The following is a 17,455-nucleotide window of genomic DNA, read 5'->3' on the forward strand; positions in this document are numbered from 1 at the left end:
ACTTTAAATGAGGGGAAATATGCTATCTTCTGAATTGTTGCATCCCACCCCTGCCTCCATATTCTCCTGGAAAGCTGTTAGAAAATTATACCTTAGAGCAATGTGGTCAAACTCAAATAGAAATTGGAATCACTAATCTATGAATCCCTGAGGGACAAAAACTGACTAGTTTTCAAATATAGTATTATCTATGTTTTATTGTATTTTTATTTATTTTGTTAAATATTCCTCAGTTACATTTTGGTCTACTTCAAGTTGCACTTGGGAGTATTGTGAGCCACATGTAGCCTATTAGCATCACCCACCGACACGTCTTAAAGCATGCCTAAATTTGCCTTGTTACAAGTTCTACTGAGGTTTCCAGTTATGCTCAAGATCAAACAAAAGAAATTTCAATCTCTTTCATGTGATGATCGCATTAGCACCCTGGATACCTTAGAATCAGCTGAAGTCAGGATAAGCAAAAGTCCTTGGTCTTTAGCAGTAGAAGTCAAGGGGATGGACACGTAGGATCTCCTTCACCTTGCCTCTTCGTCTCCCACCCAGAAGTGACCCTGGCTAGTCTTACTCCACCTCCTAGTCCCTCCTACAATTCTCTGTATACACCAAATGATTGGGCCAGCATAGGATAGTGGGAAGGGCCATTTTACAAGCATATTATAATAGAGTATTGCCCAATTGATAATTAGCGTTAAGTGCTGGGTTATCCAACTTCAGAGCCTTAACTCAAGAGTTTCAGCCCTTTACACTTTCACATGGCAGTACTTTAAATATATTTGAAAACAGCTAAAATTTACTCTTCTCTAAGCTGAAAATCATTGGCATAGGATGAATGAGGAAAAGTACTCTATTAATGCAGATCTACAACTGTTCTGTAACACAGAAGTAGTTGTGGGGGGAATGGGGACTGCACAGTAGCACTAGGGCTCTTTTATACCCAGAAACTATGCCTTATTAGTAATCAATAAATATAATAATATTAATTACTCATAAGAATAGTTTTCTTGGATGCCATAATCACACTTTTGACTCATATTTAATTCATAGTCCATTAAAACCCCAGGATATTTTTAGGAACAACTGTCATCCAACCATGCATTGCCAATCTTGTATCTGTGTCGTTTTGTTTTTCTACTTGTCTTTCTCTTAATTTCAATGAATTTGTGAAAAATCTTTTAATTTTTTTGTAACAAAATTTGTCCATTTTGTATTCTCTTTAATCCTTTATTTTCTTGAGAATTCTTCTCTAGCCATAGTTTAAAAAGTACTAATCTTTATCAAAATGATGTCTTTCTGTCTATACATGTATATATTTTGGGTTAGCTATGGCATACGTTATAAGAGATTCATATAAACCTAATTTCCACCAAACTGCTTTCCAATGTTTTCAACAATAGAGAGGCCTTTTCCCTACTGTTGCACTTGACTGCTAAACATATTAAGCCTAGAGACCACAGCACTGAGCATAAAACTCAAGACAAAGAAAGGCCTCACATATAAGAAAAATGTTTAGTACTTCTATGGTGGAAAAAAAAACAACAAAAATTAAGTGGGTTCCTGCTTCCTTAAGAATGAAAATTTAAAAATCTGTGATATTAAAATAATGAATAATTACTGTGCAAAATCATTGTGTGTGTGAATGATAAATATAAATAAATAATTCAGAAAAACAAGGAAAGATTTGGATGAATCATGTAGTAAGGTTCATTCTATTTCTTGGTAAAGACATGGAGAGTATCAATAAAATAAAAAAGTATTTAAGAAGATAGAACAGATTGAAATACACAATTAACCATCTTAACTATGAATGGAATTAATCTTCTTCCCTCCACTACCCCACCCTACCCTAACCACCCCTTAATGGAAAAGGATAATAAAATGGACTAAAAAGAATTCAACAGTATCCTGTTTGCAGGAACTGCACTTGAAGGATTGAGTTATACAAGGCTAAAATAAGGGGCAGGAAAAGAGATGAAATTTTTTAAAACATAGATAGTAATCATGATATCAGATATCCAACTGCTTTAGCAAAAAAGCAAAAAAACAAACCATATATGCATACACACACACACACACATATATATATGTAAAACATATCTTTTACTGACTATAATGCAATAAAAAGATTTTGAAGAAAGAATTAGAATTTAAGTGAAGATCAAATATTCTAATCTTAAAAAACCTGGTAAGAACAAATTATGTAAACAATAAATAATTTAAATAAAGAAAATGATGAGAGAAGAATATTTTTAAAATTTGAGGGATGGAGTCAGAATAGTCCTTAGGAAAAATTTTAATCAATTAAAAAACCCCAACTAAACATAAAAAAATAGAAATTCTATCAAGAAATGAACAAAAGTGAAAGCATAAAAATTACACTAAATTAATGAATAAAAGTGAGGAACTACTGGGGAAAAAAATCTGATAAAACAGATACTTCATTAGCTAACCTACCTTAAAGAAAAGAAATATGTTGATAGCAAAAGTGAAAAAAGGAAAATTCATACAAAAGAGAAAATTCAGGAAATTATATGCCAACAAAATTGACAATTTAAATTAAGTGAATGAATATGTATAAAAAATTTTAAAACACATTAATAAAACAAGAAATAGATTTCAAATAACCCAAACTCAGAAGAAAGTGAAGGTGCCAAAAATGCACTCAGCTTTCTTAACTGCAAAATTTAATGGCTTATCTCAAGCATCATCCTTTTTGACCTCCGCAGTATGTCAATCACTCTTCTGAATACTTTTTCCTCTCTGGGTTTTTTTTCCTGTTTCCTTCCTACTTGCATAAACATTACTTCATAGTATTCTTCACAGGATCTTTATCCAAGTCATGTTCTCCAAAAGCAGGTAGGTAAAGCAGTGGTTCCAGTGGATGAGGAGTCTGGAAGACCTGAATTCAAATACTGCCTTAAACACTATGTGACATTGGGCAAGTCATTTAAGTTGTTGGGTTCATTTTCCTTTTCTAAAAAAATGGGGATGTTAATAACTATCCTCAGAGGACTTTGAAAATTAAAGCTTTATTATTAACTCTGGATGTCTACAGTAGCCTGTCCTGGATCCTCTTCTTGTCTTTCTACATACTATCTTGATAGATAATTTCATCAGTTTCTATGAATTGAATTATTATCTCAATGAAGATGATTCCCAGATCAATATATCCAGTCCAATCTACTTTGTTGTGCTCCAGTTTCATGTTACCAAATTCATCTTAGACATTTCAAAATGGATATCCCATTGGCCTCGCAAACTCAACATGTCCAAAATGGAACTTGATATGTTCAGCTTCCACACAATTTCCTTTTCCAAACTTCCCTATTACTTCAAAAGACATGAACACCCATTGAGCCACCAAGACTCACATCTGTGATTTTACAATACAAACAAGATGGAAGGAAGAAACATAGTAAATAATATTTAATTTTTTAAAGATTATGTCCCCCTATTTCTCCTGACTAGAAGAGTGGGAGTTACTCATAGGTCCTATCTCACTAGTCATAGGCACAAAAGCTTTGACCTGTTCTGTTTCCAATCTAAGTTGGCTCACTCTTCCTTTAGCAACTTGGCCTTCCTCATCCCTCCTGTTCCTAGAGGCATTTGGTATTAATGCCAAACACACAACTAGCATAGTCTATGAAAACCCAGAACTCCCAAGCTCAAGAAATTTTCTACCCTCAACCTTCTCAGTGGTTAGGTTTACAGAATGCACCATCATATCCAGACATAATAGATTAAAAAATAAATAAATAAAAGTCTCTGAATGGCCTAAACAAGTTGCATAAAGACTATAATTTTAAGAGCTTAAAACCTGTCATTAAGAAGGCTATCAGCTTCCCTATTAATTTTAAGAGTATAAAACAAAAGTGGGGGGGGGGGGTTTTGTACTAAGTACAAAATGGCAAAATGAATATTCTTTTTTTGTTTTATAAAATGTTTACATGGAACCATAATCACACGGTATACATAAATAGTAAATACACTTACCTATAAAGAAAAAGATCTTTGGCAAGGCGCTTAGGTCCAATGATTTTGAAGATAATCTCATATGTTTCAAGTGCTTTTCGATGAACTCCACCAGGCAATGCTGGATGCAGGCATTGTGCAAGACGTTTGCCGATAGTCAGCTTTTTTGGTACTACCTGGTATTTTGCATTATTTTGTAAAACCTGGTAGAAAACACTTACAGTACATTAAAGCAATCTCTTCTGTTTCATTTTACCTGTTACTTCTTAATTTTAACCAATAAACATTTATTAAAGTTCTACTGTATTCTGAATATGTGCCAGGCATTATTAAAATACAATAAATGAAAATGGTCCCTACTTGCAAGGAATCTACATTTTAATAGGAAAGACAAGAATACATAAAATATATGTATAGCATGAACATGTTAATAATTGCTTACACACACAAAGGGTAGTGAAATATAGCATTTGGGAAGATGGGCATAGGGAAAATTTTTATGCAGAAAATGGCACTTGAATGCATCAACTTTATGAACTGAAGGACATGGAATGCTATTTGTGAGGAACATTAAAACTGGAGTTTCAGAGGAGAACTGATATTAATGGTAGAAATATAGGTTAGGGACAGGTTGTATTTGACATTAAAAATTAAAAATAAAAATGAGAATTTATTTTTACCCTAGAGGCAAGAGGAGGCCACTAAAGCTTGTTGAATAGGCTAGTCATCTGGTTATATCTGTGCTTAATGAAAATCCATTTGGCAGCAGCATGGAGCATGAGTTGGAGTAGGTAGAGACTTGAAGTAAAAATATCAATTAGCCACATGAAGAGAGGCTGAACTAATACTTTGTAAATATAAATAAGAGAGTTAGATGTGAGAAATGTTGTAAAAGAGAAATGGAAAGATCCAGAAAACTAGAAGGATGTAGAGCCTGGGACAAAAACAGGGAAGGATGAAAAGGAAGGCTTAGGGGAAAAGATAATGAAATGAATTTGAGACATTTTTAGCTTAAGCTGTCTCCAGGACACCCAGTCAATATCCAAAATATAGTTCCAGGGAGAGATAGCCTAATAAATCAATCTCAGAGACAAGAATGAATAAGACACTTATTAAGCACTTATTTTTTGCAAAGCAGTTAAAAAGTTATCTTCCTTTAAAGATGATAGTTAAACTCATGTAAGCTGATGAAGTTAACCAGTAAAGAGAATACAGAAGTGAAAATAATAGGGCTTAGAATAAAAACATGGAGAAATCCCCATTTAGGGGACATGATATAGACAGCAAGCCAAGAAAGGAGACTTGAGAAGGGCAGCCTCCATGAGAAAGATAGGAGAAGCAGAAGAATGCAGCAGTGACAACAAAAACCCCCAAAAGAAAGACTAGTCAAAGGAGAGGGTGATTGTGTCGTCTGAGATAAAACCCATTTTTGGAGAGAGCAATTTTAGTCATGTGATCGAATCAGAAGCTAGACTACAAAGTTTCAAAGAGGAACAAATGAGAGGAGAAGAAATGGGGGCAGAAAATGTCAATGTCTAGATAGCTTTTTGAATGAGACTGATTGAGAAAGGGAGAAGATGGTATATGAATGTTATGGAATATTATTGTTCTATAAGAAATGACCAACAGGAGAAATACAGAAAGGCTTGGAGAGACTTACATCAACTGATGCTAAGTGAAACGAGCAGAACCAGAAGATCACTATACACTTCAACAATGATACTGTACGAGGATGTATTCTGATGGAAGTGGTTATCTTCAACATAGAGAAGAGCTAATCCAATTCCAATTGATTAATGATGGACAGAATCAGCTACATCCAGAAAAGGAACACTGGGAAATGAGTGTAAACTGTTATTTTTACCTTCTGAATCCAATACTTCCTGTGCAACAAGAAATTCGGTTCTACACACATATATTGTATCTAGAATATATTGTAATATATTTAACATGTATAAGACTGCCTGCCATCTGGGGGAAGGGGTTGGGGGAGGAAGGGAAAAAATCTGAATAGAAGTAAGTGCAAGGGATAATGTTGTAAAAAAATTACCCATGCATATGTACTGTCAAAAAAAAAAAAAGTTATAATTATAAAATTAAATAAAAATTTAAAAAAAAAAGAGAGAGAGAGAAAGGGAGAAGATTCTGGGAATGGTAGCAGCTAATGAAAAAAAATTTAAGGATGAAAAGTACAAATAAGTGAAGGTGGTAATGAAGAAATCAATTGATAAAGAGAGGTTGAGAATTTGATAGAAGGGTAATGACAGAGGATACAACTTGCTGAAGAAGAAGGTAATAGTTTAAAGTATAGACACAAAAGATCCATGTCAATTATATTACTGAAGAATGATTTTATAAAAATAGAAAAAAATAGCAAAATTTATCTGGAAGAACAAAAAGGCAAAAATATTAACGGAATCGATGAAAAAGAAAGGCACAGTACTAGATTTTACAACCTGGTACTAGTTAAGATTGGTGGATCAGTAGAATAGATTAGGTAAACCATACACAGTATTAAATGACCACAGTAATTTAGCATTTGACAAATCCAAAGATCTAAATTTTAGATCTGACAAAAAGTACTGGAAAAATGCACAAACTGGCATATACTAATACCTCAGACCATATACCAAGATAAAGTCAAAATGGGTATGTGATTTAGACATAAAGAGTGTTATCATAAGCAAATTACAGAAACATAGAAAAATATACCTGCCATATCTATGGATAAGGAAAGAGTTTATGACCAAATAACAAGGATCATGGGGGAAAAAATGGACAATTTTGATTACATGAAATTCAGAAGTTTTTGCGCAAAGTTAGAAGAAAAGTAGGGAAACAGGAAAAAAAAGTGAACACCAAGCTTCTCTGATAAAGGCCTCATTTCTCAAATACATATGAAACTAAGGCAAATTTATAATTTATTTATAATTTAAAATTTCCCAACTGATAAATGATCTAACAATAGAACAGGAACTTTTCAGAAAAAGATATCAAAGTTATCACTATTTACAATTTGGAACTATCCCCAAAGAATAACAAAACTGATATCCTTTGCCTCAGAAATAACAGTACTAGATATGTGTCTTGAAGATATCAAGGAAATGGGGAAAAACCCATATGTACAAAAATATTTACAGCACTTTGGAGGTCCATTAATTAGGGAATAGCTGAACAAGTTATGGTATATGCTTGTGATGGAATACTACTGTGATAAAAGAAATGACAAGTAGGATACTTTCAGAAAAACCTGGAAAGATTTACATGAAATGATCAAAGTGAAGTAAGCAGAACCTAGAGAATATTATACTAGTAATAGAAATAATATAATGATCATTTGTGAAAGTCTAAGCTACTCTGATCAAGACAATAATCCATGACAATTCCAAAGGACTTGTGATGAAAAATTCTATCCACCCTTGGAGTGACAACTGATGAACTCTGAGCACAAATTGAAGCATACTTTTTTTAACTTTCTTTATCCTTCTTGGGTTTTTTTGTGTGTTTTCTTTTACAACATGGCCAATATGAAAATTTTTTTTTGTATGACTTAATGTGTATAATAGATGTCATATTGCTGGCTAGTGGAAGAGATGTGGGAAGAAGAGAATTTGCAATTCAAAATTTAAAAGAAAAAAAGATTTTTTTTTTACATGTAATGAGAAATGTTTAATGAAATGAATAAAAATTTATTTTACAAAAATAAGAATACATGTAAAGGCAACAGAAAGCCTTGACAAGGAAAAAGGCCAAATCTATGTCAAAAAAGGGAGAGTGGGAGATAATAAGAGGTTAGATGAAAAAAAGAGGATGAAAGTGAATTCACACTAAATGGCCTCAAGATAATCTTTTCATTCAAGTAAAAGACAATATTCTCATTTGAGAAAGAAGAGTGAGGAAAATGTTAGTAGGGCTGGTGGGTAGAAAAGGATGTAACAGAGTGAGGTAAAGAGTGAGGGAGAAATAAAAGGACTGCCTTATAATTTTGAGGGTTCAGCTGAGATTGGATAAAATGAATTTATTGTGTATACAGTCATCACAAAGTGGTGAAAATCTTTTTCCAACAAGGTTCACCAACTTCTAAGAGGGGAAAAGATGAATTGTAGGGATAATCCAGGACTAATATTTAGCAATATTACAGCAATGGGAAGAGGGGGCAAGGGACAGAAGATCAGAGAACAATTATTAGATTAAAGTTGGAGAGGAAGAATAACAAGGCCAGAATAGGATATAATGACCCAAGAAAATAATGAAGGCTTGTTGGTTTTGATGAAGGTTAAGATTAGGTTAAAGAAGGATGAGACATAGGGGAAAGTAGATTATGGTCAGGTAGGATAGCAATAGAGCTGCTAATTAGGAGTGTGCAACAATTGTGGGCAATTGTGAGGTCTATATGACCACCTGTATGTATGTGGTGGTTGATAAAGTAGGTTATAGGACAAAAAGAAACCAGAAATTGATGGTTAGAGAATTTGAAAGAGGATCAATCTGTATATCAAAATACTCTATATTAAGGACAGGAGTTGAGGAAGAAAGGAAGACAGCCAGGTGCTGAACTCCTTTATAAAGGAGGAAGAATGATTTGGAGGCTGGCATCCACTTTTTTGTTTTAATGCTCATTAACAAACCAAATTATCCCAATTCACTATTAGTCATACTATTGGTATGATACTCAATTTATTACTATTGATTATTTTATTAGCATTATTAATACCTAACTGCTGGATAAGTATCTTTACAAAATTATGAATGTAAAATATAAGTAGCTACTAAGAAAAATTGCTTGTGATTATTTTCTCCCCCTTTTCTGCATCTCATAATCTTCTTGAAAATTAATTAAAAAAAAAAAAATTTGGGACAGCTAGGTGCACAGTGGATAAAATACCAAATCTGAAGTCAGGAAGACCCGAGTTCAAATCTGGCCTCACAAACTTAACACTTAACACTTCCTAACTGTGTGACCCTGGGCAAGCCACTTAATCTCAATTGCCTCAGAAAAAAAATTTTTTTTTTTTTTTCTCCATTCTGGCAGAATATTCCTTAGTAACCTATACATTAACCTTTAAAGACAAATGTCCATGAGAGAGAAAATAATGTCCCCAAGCCTGGACTTTAGTGTAGTTAAGAGATTTGTACCAGCCATTTGAATAAAGTTAAATACCATAATTGTCACAAAGCAAAAACTGGATAGTGGTTAGGAATCCTCAATAGATATTGACTTAAAATGTTAATGCTATGAAAATAAAAAGTTGCTAGTTACAAGTGTGAAAATAAAATATTTTGTCCTTTCCAATGAAGAATAAAAATTTAAAATTTTTAAATTCCCTATTTTAATCTTTAAAGAAAGCCCACCAAGTCATAAAAGTATAAAATATTTTCCTGCTAATTATTTCTTTGTTCAGTGTAGATAGAAAAAACATACCTTGTTAAGCTTCCCAAGTGCTGATATTAAGTCTGCCCATTCACTGGAATATTCAAAATTCTTCAGTGCTTTGTCGATAGCTGCTACATAATTCCTATACTTGGAGTCACTTAGTAACTCCAGCTCCTCCGTGTTCATCCTCCCACAGATTCACACTAGAGGCCAGCTCGCAAGTCATGTAAAATCATTACCTAGAAGAGGTAATGTGAGGGGAAAAATTGATATATAACATATTAATATTACATAGTAACATATAATGTAACAATAATATAATAACTTCAGAATTTATTGTAGTAAATCTTATGGCTATTTTAAATATTGTAAGAGAGTGAGAGATGATCAAGTCTGGAAACAAGAATGTGGGAGGAACTGGGATGCCTTCAGGGGCAACTCTGCACATCTCTAATTGGACTATTTAAAATAATTAAAATAATTGGACTATTTAAAATAATTTTAAAAATTCACAGGGACAGCTTGTTGGTGCAGTGGATAGAATACCAGCCCTGAAGTCAGGAGGACCTGAATTCAAATTTGACCTTCAGGACTTAACATTTCCTAACTGTGTGAATTTAGGTAAGTCACTTAACCCCAATTGCCTCAGCAAAAAATAAAATAAAGTAATTCAAAATTTGAAGATACAAAAATGAAGTGAAGAACCCCAAAATGTAGGAGAGTAGATAGGACATTGCATGAGCTCTCCTCAGCTTCCCTCAGAATCAACACTAGATCAATGCTCTCAACAGATTCTGGAGTGACAAAATTCACAAACATTCAGAGTGTAATAATTTTCAAGCATGAGCTATCTTGGAAGGACTTCAGGAAAGGTCTTTCTCATTTGGGCAGTGAAAAATGAAGCCCAGCAGATTGAAGGAGTCCAACAAGGGGAATCTACCAGCTCTTGGTCAAAATAAAGCAGCGTTGTCTACTTTGTCCTGGTTCAGAATGGATCAGAAGACCAGCTATGAGATCTGCAACACTGCCATAGAATGCAAATTGTGATCACCTGAACCTAGCATAACAAGTGGGGATTTGGCCAGGATATTAAATACAATGGTGAAGCTTACAGCTCCAACCCTAGTTTAGTCAGTGAGAAATCTGTCACCCTGCAGAAGAAGCTTGGGACAATTTCCTCTGTGTCCTAAGAACAGACCTTAACCTTTAAAAATGAGCAAAAAAAAGCTAGATCATAGCGAGCTACTATGGAGACAGAGAAGACCAGAACAAAAATCCAGAAGAGGACAGCAAAGGCAAATTGTCTTCAAGTGAAGCCCCAAGGGGAATATGAACTGATCTCTAGTTCAAAAGGATCTCTTAGAAGAGTTCAAAAAGGATTTTAAAAGAGAGATAGAAAAGAAAAATGGGGAAAAGAAATGAAAATATTGCACGAGAGTTATGAAACTGTGAAGGGAAAAGCCAATAACTTGGAAAATGAAGAACAGAAACTGACTGAAGATAACAACTCCTTAAAAACCAAAATAAATAAATAAATGAGTGAATTGAAAAAATATACTGAAGAAAACTTCTTAAAAAATAAAATTGGCAAAATGGGGGGAAAAAAATCCACCAAACACAACTCCTTAGAAAGTATAATTGTTCTGCTAAGTGAAATGAGCAGAACCATGAGATTATTATACACTTCAACAACAATATTATATGATGATTAATTCTGATGAACATGGCTATCTTCAACAATAAGATGATCCAAATCAGTTCCAATTGTTCAGTAATGAAGAGAACCAGCTATATCCAGTGAAAGAACTATGGCAAATGAGTGTGGACCACAACATAGCATTTCCATTCTTTCTGTTGTCTGCTTGCATTTTTGTTTTCCTTTTCAGAATCTGAGAAGTTCTTTCTAAATCCAATTTTTCTTGTGGAGAAAGGTGGATGTATATATATGTATACATACATTGTATTTAACATATTTAACATGTTTTAGACTACCACCTGCCATCTAGGGGAGAGGGTAGGGGGAAGGAAGGGAAAAGTTGGAACAGAAAGTTTTGCAAGGGTTAATGTTGAAAAATAACCCATGCATGTGTTTCTGAAATAAAAAGCTATAATATAAAAGTAAAAAAAAAAAAAAAAAAAAAAAAAAAAAAAAAGAAAGGAAGAAAGGAAGAAAGAAAGGAAGGAAAGAAGGAAGGAAGGAAGGAAGGAAGGAAGGAAGGAAGGAAGGAAGGAAGGAAGGAAGGAAGGAAGGAAGGAAGGAAGGAAGGAAGGAAGGAAGGAAGGAAGGAAGGAAGGAAGGAAGGAAAGAAGGAAGGAAGGAAGGGAGGGAGAAAGAAAGGAAGGAAGGAAGGAAGGAAGGAAGGAAGGAAGGAAGGAAGGAAAGAAGGAAGGAAGGAAGGGAGGGAGAAAGAAAGGAAGGAAAGAAGGAAGGAAGGAAGGAAGGAAGGAAGGAAGGAAGGAAGGAAGGAAGGAAGGAAGGAAGGAAGGAAGGAAGGAAGGAAGGAAGGAAGGAAGGAAGGAAAGAAGGAAGGAAGGAAGGGAGGGAGGGAGGGGAAAGGGAGGGAGGGAGGGAGGGAGGGAGGAAGGAAGGGAGGAAGGAAGGAAGGAAGGGAGGGAGGGAGGGAGGGAGGGAGGGAGGGAGGAAGGAAGGAAGGAAGGAAGGGAGGAAGGAAGGAAGGAAGGAAGGGAGGGAGGGAGGGAGGGAGGGAGGGAGGAAGAAAAAGTATAATTGGCCAAATGCAAAATGAATAGGAGAAAATGTAAAATATCTCATTGAAATAAGAACTGACTGGAAAATGTATTCAGGAGAATCTAAGAATTATTGTACTCTCAGAAAGCCACAATGAAACAAAAAAGAGCCTAGACAACATCTTTCAAGTAATCATCAAGGAAAACTGACTATCTATCCTAAAACCAGAGGATAAAATAGTCACTGAAGAATCCATTGATCACCTCCTGAACAAAATTTAAATTCTAAGAATATTGTTGTTAAATTCCAAAATTATCAGATCCAAGGAGAAAATACTGCAAGCCACCAGAAAGAAACAATTCAAATATAAAGGAATCACAACCAGGATTATCCAAGACTAGCAGCTTTCACATTAAAGGATTGGATGATCTGGAATATGATATTCCAAAACTTGGATTATTAATTATACAACCCAGCAAAATTAAGCATTATTTTTCTGGGAAAAGATGGATATTCAGTGAAATAGAGGATTTTCAATCATTTCTGATGAAAAGCCCAGAGTTGAACAGAAAATTTGATCTTCAAATACAAGATTCTCTAAGAGAAACATAAAAATGTAAATGAAAAAGAAACATGCTTTTTTTAAATGCTTTTTTTAAAGGTTAAAATGTTCCCTCTATGGGAAGAAAATATGTGTAACTAGAGAACTGTATCTTTGTAGAGGGTGTAGTTATAAGCTGACTTTAATGATGATATAAAAAAGAAATTAGGTATGGAAAAGGGGATTGTAGAGAAGAGGAAAAGGAGGTAAAATGAGATAAATTATGCCACATGAAGAGGCATAAAAGACCTATTATAGTTGAGGAAAAGAAGGAAGGAGAATGAGCATTGTTTGAACAAATCTCATCAGATTTATAGAAATTTGTCTCATACTATAGGGTAATAGGAGGGAAAAAAGGGGAAGCTAATAGAAGGGAGGGCAGGAGGAAAAGGATAAGAAAGGGGGGGCGATTGAAAAAAGGAAGGGCAGATTGAGGGAGGGTGGTAGTCATAAGCAAACACTGATGAAAAGGGAAAGGGTAAAAAGAGAAAATAAAATAGGATGGTGAGAAATACAGAATTAGTAATCTTAACTGTACCTGTGAAGAGAATGAACTCCCATAAAATGGAAGCAGGTAGCAGATTGGATTATAAGATAGAATTCTACTGTATATTGTTTACAAGAAACAAATCTGAAGAGAGATTACACAAAGGTAAAAGGCTGGAGCAGACTATATTATGTTTCAGCTGGAGTACAAAGAAAACAAACAAACAAAAAAACCAAGGGTAATAATCCTGATCTCAGATCAGGCAAAAGCAAAACCAAATCTAATTAAGAGAGATAAGGAAGAAAACCATATTTTGCTAAAGGGTACCATAGATAATAAAGACATATCAATTCCAAACATATATGCACCAAGTACTCTATATAGCATCCAAATTCTTAGAGGTTCTACAAGTTAAGTGAGTTTCAAGAAGAAATAGACAGCAAAATTATATAAGTGGGGGGATATCAACCTCCCTATTACTTAGAACTAAATAAATCTAACCACAAAATAAAAAAGAAAGAAGTGAAGGAGGTTAATGGAATTTTAGAAAAGTTAGGTATAATAGATCTTTGGAGAAAATTGAATGGGGATGGGAAGGAATGTATCTTTTTCTCAGTACATGACACCTACACAAAAACTAATCAAATTTTAGAACCTCACAATCAAAGCAGAAAGGCAGAAATAATTCATGCATCTTTTTCAGATCGTGATGCAATAAAAACTACATGTAATAAAGGGTCTTGGAAAAACAGCAAAAATTAATTGGAAATTGGGTAAAAAAATAAACCATAGAAACAATCGATAATTTAATTCAAGAGAATGATAATAATAACAAACCAAAACTTATGGGATGCAGCCAAAGCAGCTCATAGTAGAAATTTAGTATCACTAGATGCTTACATAAATAAAATAAAGAGAAGATCAATGAATTGGGAATACAGAATTCGACATTCAATTTAAAAAGCTAGAAAAAGAACAATTTTTTAAAACCCCAATAAAATACCAAATTAGAAATTCTGAAAATTAAAAGAATAATAAAACTGAAAGAAAATTATTGAAATAATAAATAAAACTAAGAATTGATTTTTATTAAAAAACCCAACAAAATAAACTTTTGGTAAATTTGATTGGAAAAAAGGAAGGAAAAAAACAAAATACCATTACCAAAAAATGGAAAGGGTTAACTTATCACCAATAAGAGAAAATTAAAGCAATAATTAGGAATTATTTTGCCCAATCATATGCCAATAAACATGAAAGTCTATGTGAAAGGGATGAACATGTATAAAAATATAGATTGTTCAGATTAACAGAAGAGAAAATAAATTGCTTAAATAGTCCAATTTTAGGGGAAAAAAAATTGACCATATCAATAACCAAACTAGCAGAAATCATAAGATTATCTTGATTGATGCAAAGGATTTACAAAATACAACATCCATTCCTATTAAAAACACTAAAGAGCAAAGAAATAAATGGAGTTGGTTTTTTTAATGAAAAGGAGCATCTATTTAAAATCATCAGCAAGTATTACATATATCGGAGACAGAAGAAGCATTCCCAATAAGATCGAGGTGAAACAAAATTTTCAGAAAAAGGCCTCATTTATAAAATATACAGAGAATTGACTCTAATTTATAAGAAATCATGCCATTCTTCAATTGATAAATGGTCAAAGGATATGAACAATTTTCAGATGATGAAATTGAAACTATTTCTATTCATATGAAACAGTGTTCCAAATCACTATTGATCAGAAAAATGCAAATTAAAACAACTCTGAGATACCACTACACACCTCTCAGATTGCCTAAGATAATGACGAATGTTAGAGGGGATGTGGGAAAACTGGAACACTGATACACTGTTGGTGGAACTGTGAACACATCTAGCCATTCTGGAGAGCGATTTGGAACTATGCTCAAAAAGTTATCAAACTGTGCATACCCTTTGATCCAGCAGTGTTTCTACTGGGATTATATCCTAAAGAGATCTTAAAGGAGGGAAAAGGACACACACGTACAAAAATGTTTGTGGCAGCCCTCTTTGTAATGTCAAGAAACTGAAAACTGAGTGAATGTCCATCAATTGGAGAATGGCTGAATAAATTATGGTATATGAAGAGGCTTGGAGAGACCTACATGAACTGATGTTAAGTGAAATGAGCAGTACCAGGAGATCATTATACACAGCAACAAGAAGACTATACAACGATCAATTCTGATGGATATGGCTCTCTTCAACATTGAGATGATTCAAACCAGTTCCACTTGTGAAGTAATGAAGACAACTATATATGCCCAGAGAGAACCATGGGAACAAAGTGTGGAACAACATAGCATTCTCACTCTCTCTGTTGTTACTTGCTTGCATTTTGTTTTCTTTATCAGTTTTTCTTTTTCTTCTTTTTTGATCTGATTTTTCTTGTGCAGCAAGAAAACTATAAATATGTATACATATATTGGATTTAACATAATTTCAACATATTTAACATGTATTGACTGGATTATCTGCCAGCTAGAGGAAGGAGTGGGAGGGAGGAGGGGAAAATTTGGAACAAAAGGTTTTGCAAAGGTCAATGTTGGAAAAATTACCCATGCATATGCTTTATAAATAAAAAGCTTTAATAATAATAAAAAGAAACAATTAGCAGGATGATTTCAGAAAGGCCTAGAGAGACTTGCATGAAATGATGTAAAGCGAAGTGAGTAGAACCAAGAGAACACTGTACACAGCCAAAAGATTATGTGATGATCCACTCTGATGGACATGGCTCTTTTGAACAATAAGACGATTCAGGGCAATTCCAGTAGACTTGGATGAAGAGAGCTATCTGCATCCAGAAAGAGGATGATGAGGACTGAATGTGGATCACAACATAGTATTTTTCATTGTTTTTGCTGTTGTTTACTTGCTTTTTTTTCCCTTTTGAATCTGATTTTTTTGGTGAGGAGTGATAAATATGGAAATATGTTTGGAAAAATTGAACATGTTTAACTTACATTGGATTATTTGCTGTCTAAGGGAGGGAGTTGAGGGAATGGAGGGGGAAAAATTTGAAACACAAGGTTAGACAAAGATAATTGCTGAAAACTATGCTTGAATATATTTTGAAAATAAAAAGCTATTATCAAAATTTAAAAAAGAAAAAATACTTTAAATCACTATTGACCAGAAATACTGAATATTTTATTTTATTAGCACTTAACTGGAAACTAAGTGGATGCTCAACAGTTGGGGAATGGCTGAATAAGTTATGGTATATGAATGTTATGGAATATTATTGTATTATAAGAAATGATCAGCAGGCTGATTTCAGAAAGGCCTAGATAGACTTACATGACTGATGCTGAGTGAAGTAAGTAAAACCAAAAGAACATTGTTCACAGTCACAACATTACGTGATGATGAATTGTGATGAACTTGGTTCTTTTCAACAATGAGGTGAATCAACGCAATTCCAATAAACTTGTGATGGAAAAAGCCATCCACATTCGAGTGAACTATGGAAATACATGGATCAAAGAAGAATATTTTCACCTTTTTGTTATTATTGTTCATATAATAAGAACTATCTCTGCATGTATTTGGAAAAAATAAAAAACAAAACAAAAAAAAAAGATATAAAAGGGAAGGGTACTCTTTTGGCTCTTGTTATTATGTTATATTTATTAATATCATGAGATGATATGAATGTATTCCCTTTGTACCAAACTGGAATCATAAGATAATTTGAAACATTGCAGACCCCAATTGGTTTGGGACATCATCTCATAAGAATTTTACTGTCATTGTTTTGATCAATTAAAACCTCCCAGTCCAGTCCTTATTTATATGCTAAATATTGGGGATGCCAAAAAAAGGTGTCTTTTCCCCCCCAAAGGAGCTTATAACATCATATGTAAAAGACAACATACAACAAAGAAGCTAAAAAGTGTAAGGAGAATAGAAAGACAGCAGGGATAGAGGCATAATGGAGAAGTCCAAAGGAAGAAGCCAGTTGGAAATAAACAATGTAGGAATTTGTTTGGTTTGACTAAGCATATTTGTTATAAGATTTTGTTTTCTCACCTCCATCCCCAGTCCTCTGCCACAATAAGGGAAGGTAAGAGGAAAAGAATAATTCTTATTAATAAAAAAAAAAAAAAAAAAAAAAGATTTGGAAAAAAAAAATAAAAAAGATTTGGAAGAAATAAAGATTATAACCTTCTTTGGTTAAAACTGAAGCCATCTGGTCTAATCTAAAATGTTTTCCTTAATTAAGAACATACCAAACAAATCCAACATAAACTTTTCAATTCTCTCTACTCTTACCTCCTTATCCCCTAAATC

The 17,455-nt window shown here is 33.7% G+C and overlaps 1 protein-coding gene across 13 annotated transcripts in view; it reads right to left on the bottom strand.

Annotated features, from left to right (window-relative positions):
- DOP1A (DOP1 leucine zipper like protein A) overlaps positions 1-17,455 on the bottom strand; it is a 106,087-nt gene that overhangs the window by 65,929 nt on the left and 22,703 nt on the right. For 12 of the 13 annotated variants that reach the window (XR_012489249.1, XM_074310413.1, XM_074310421.1 and 9 more), the window contains 2 exons: positions 9,395-9,585; positions 3,994-4,175 (listed from right to left, as the gene is read on the bottom strand). Coding sequence is in view for 11 of the 13 variants with exons in the window: in XM_074310413.1 (XP_074166514.1) it covers positions 3,994-4,175; positions 9,395-9,532 (320 nt within the window). In the remaining 2 variants the exon portion in view is untranslated. The remainder of the gene's footprint in view (positions 1-3,993; positions 4,176-9,394; positions 9,586-17,455) is intronic. The other variant, XM_074310423.1, reaches the window with a different exon arrangement.

The sequence above is a fragment of the Sminthopsis crassicaudata genome, chromosome 4 (assembly GCF_048593235.1).
Source record: "Sminthopsis crassicaudata isolate SCR6 chromosome 4, ASM4859323v1, whole genome shotgun sequence".
Taxonomy (NCBI): domain Eukaryota; kingdom Metazoa; phylum Chordata; class Mammalia; order Dasyuromorphia; family Dasyuridae; genus Sminthopsis; species Sminthopsis crassicaudata.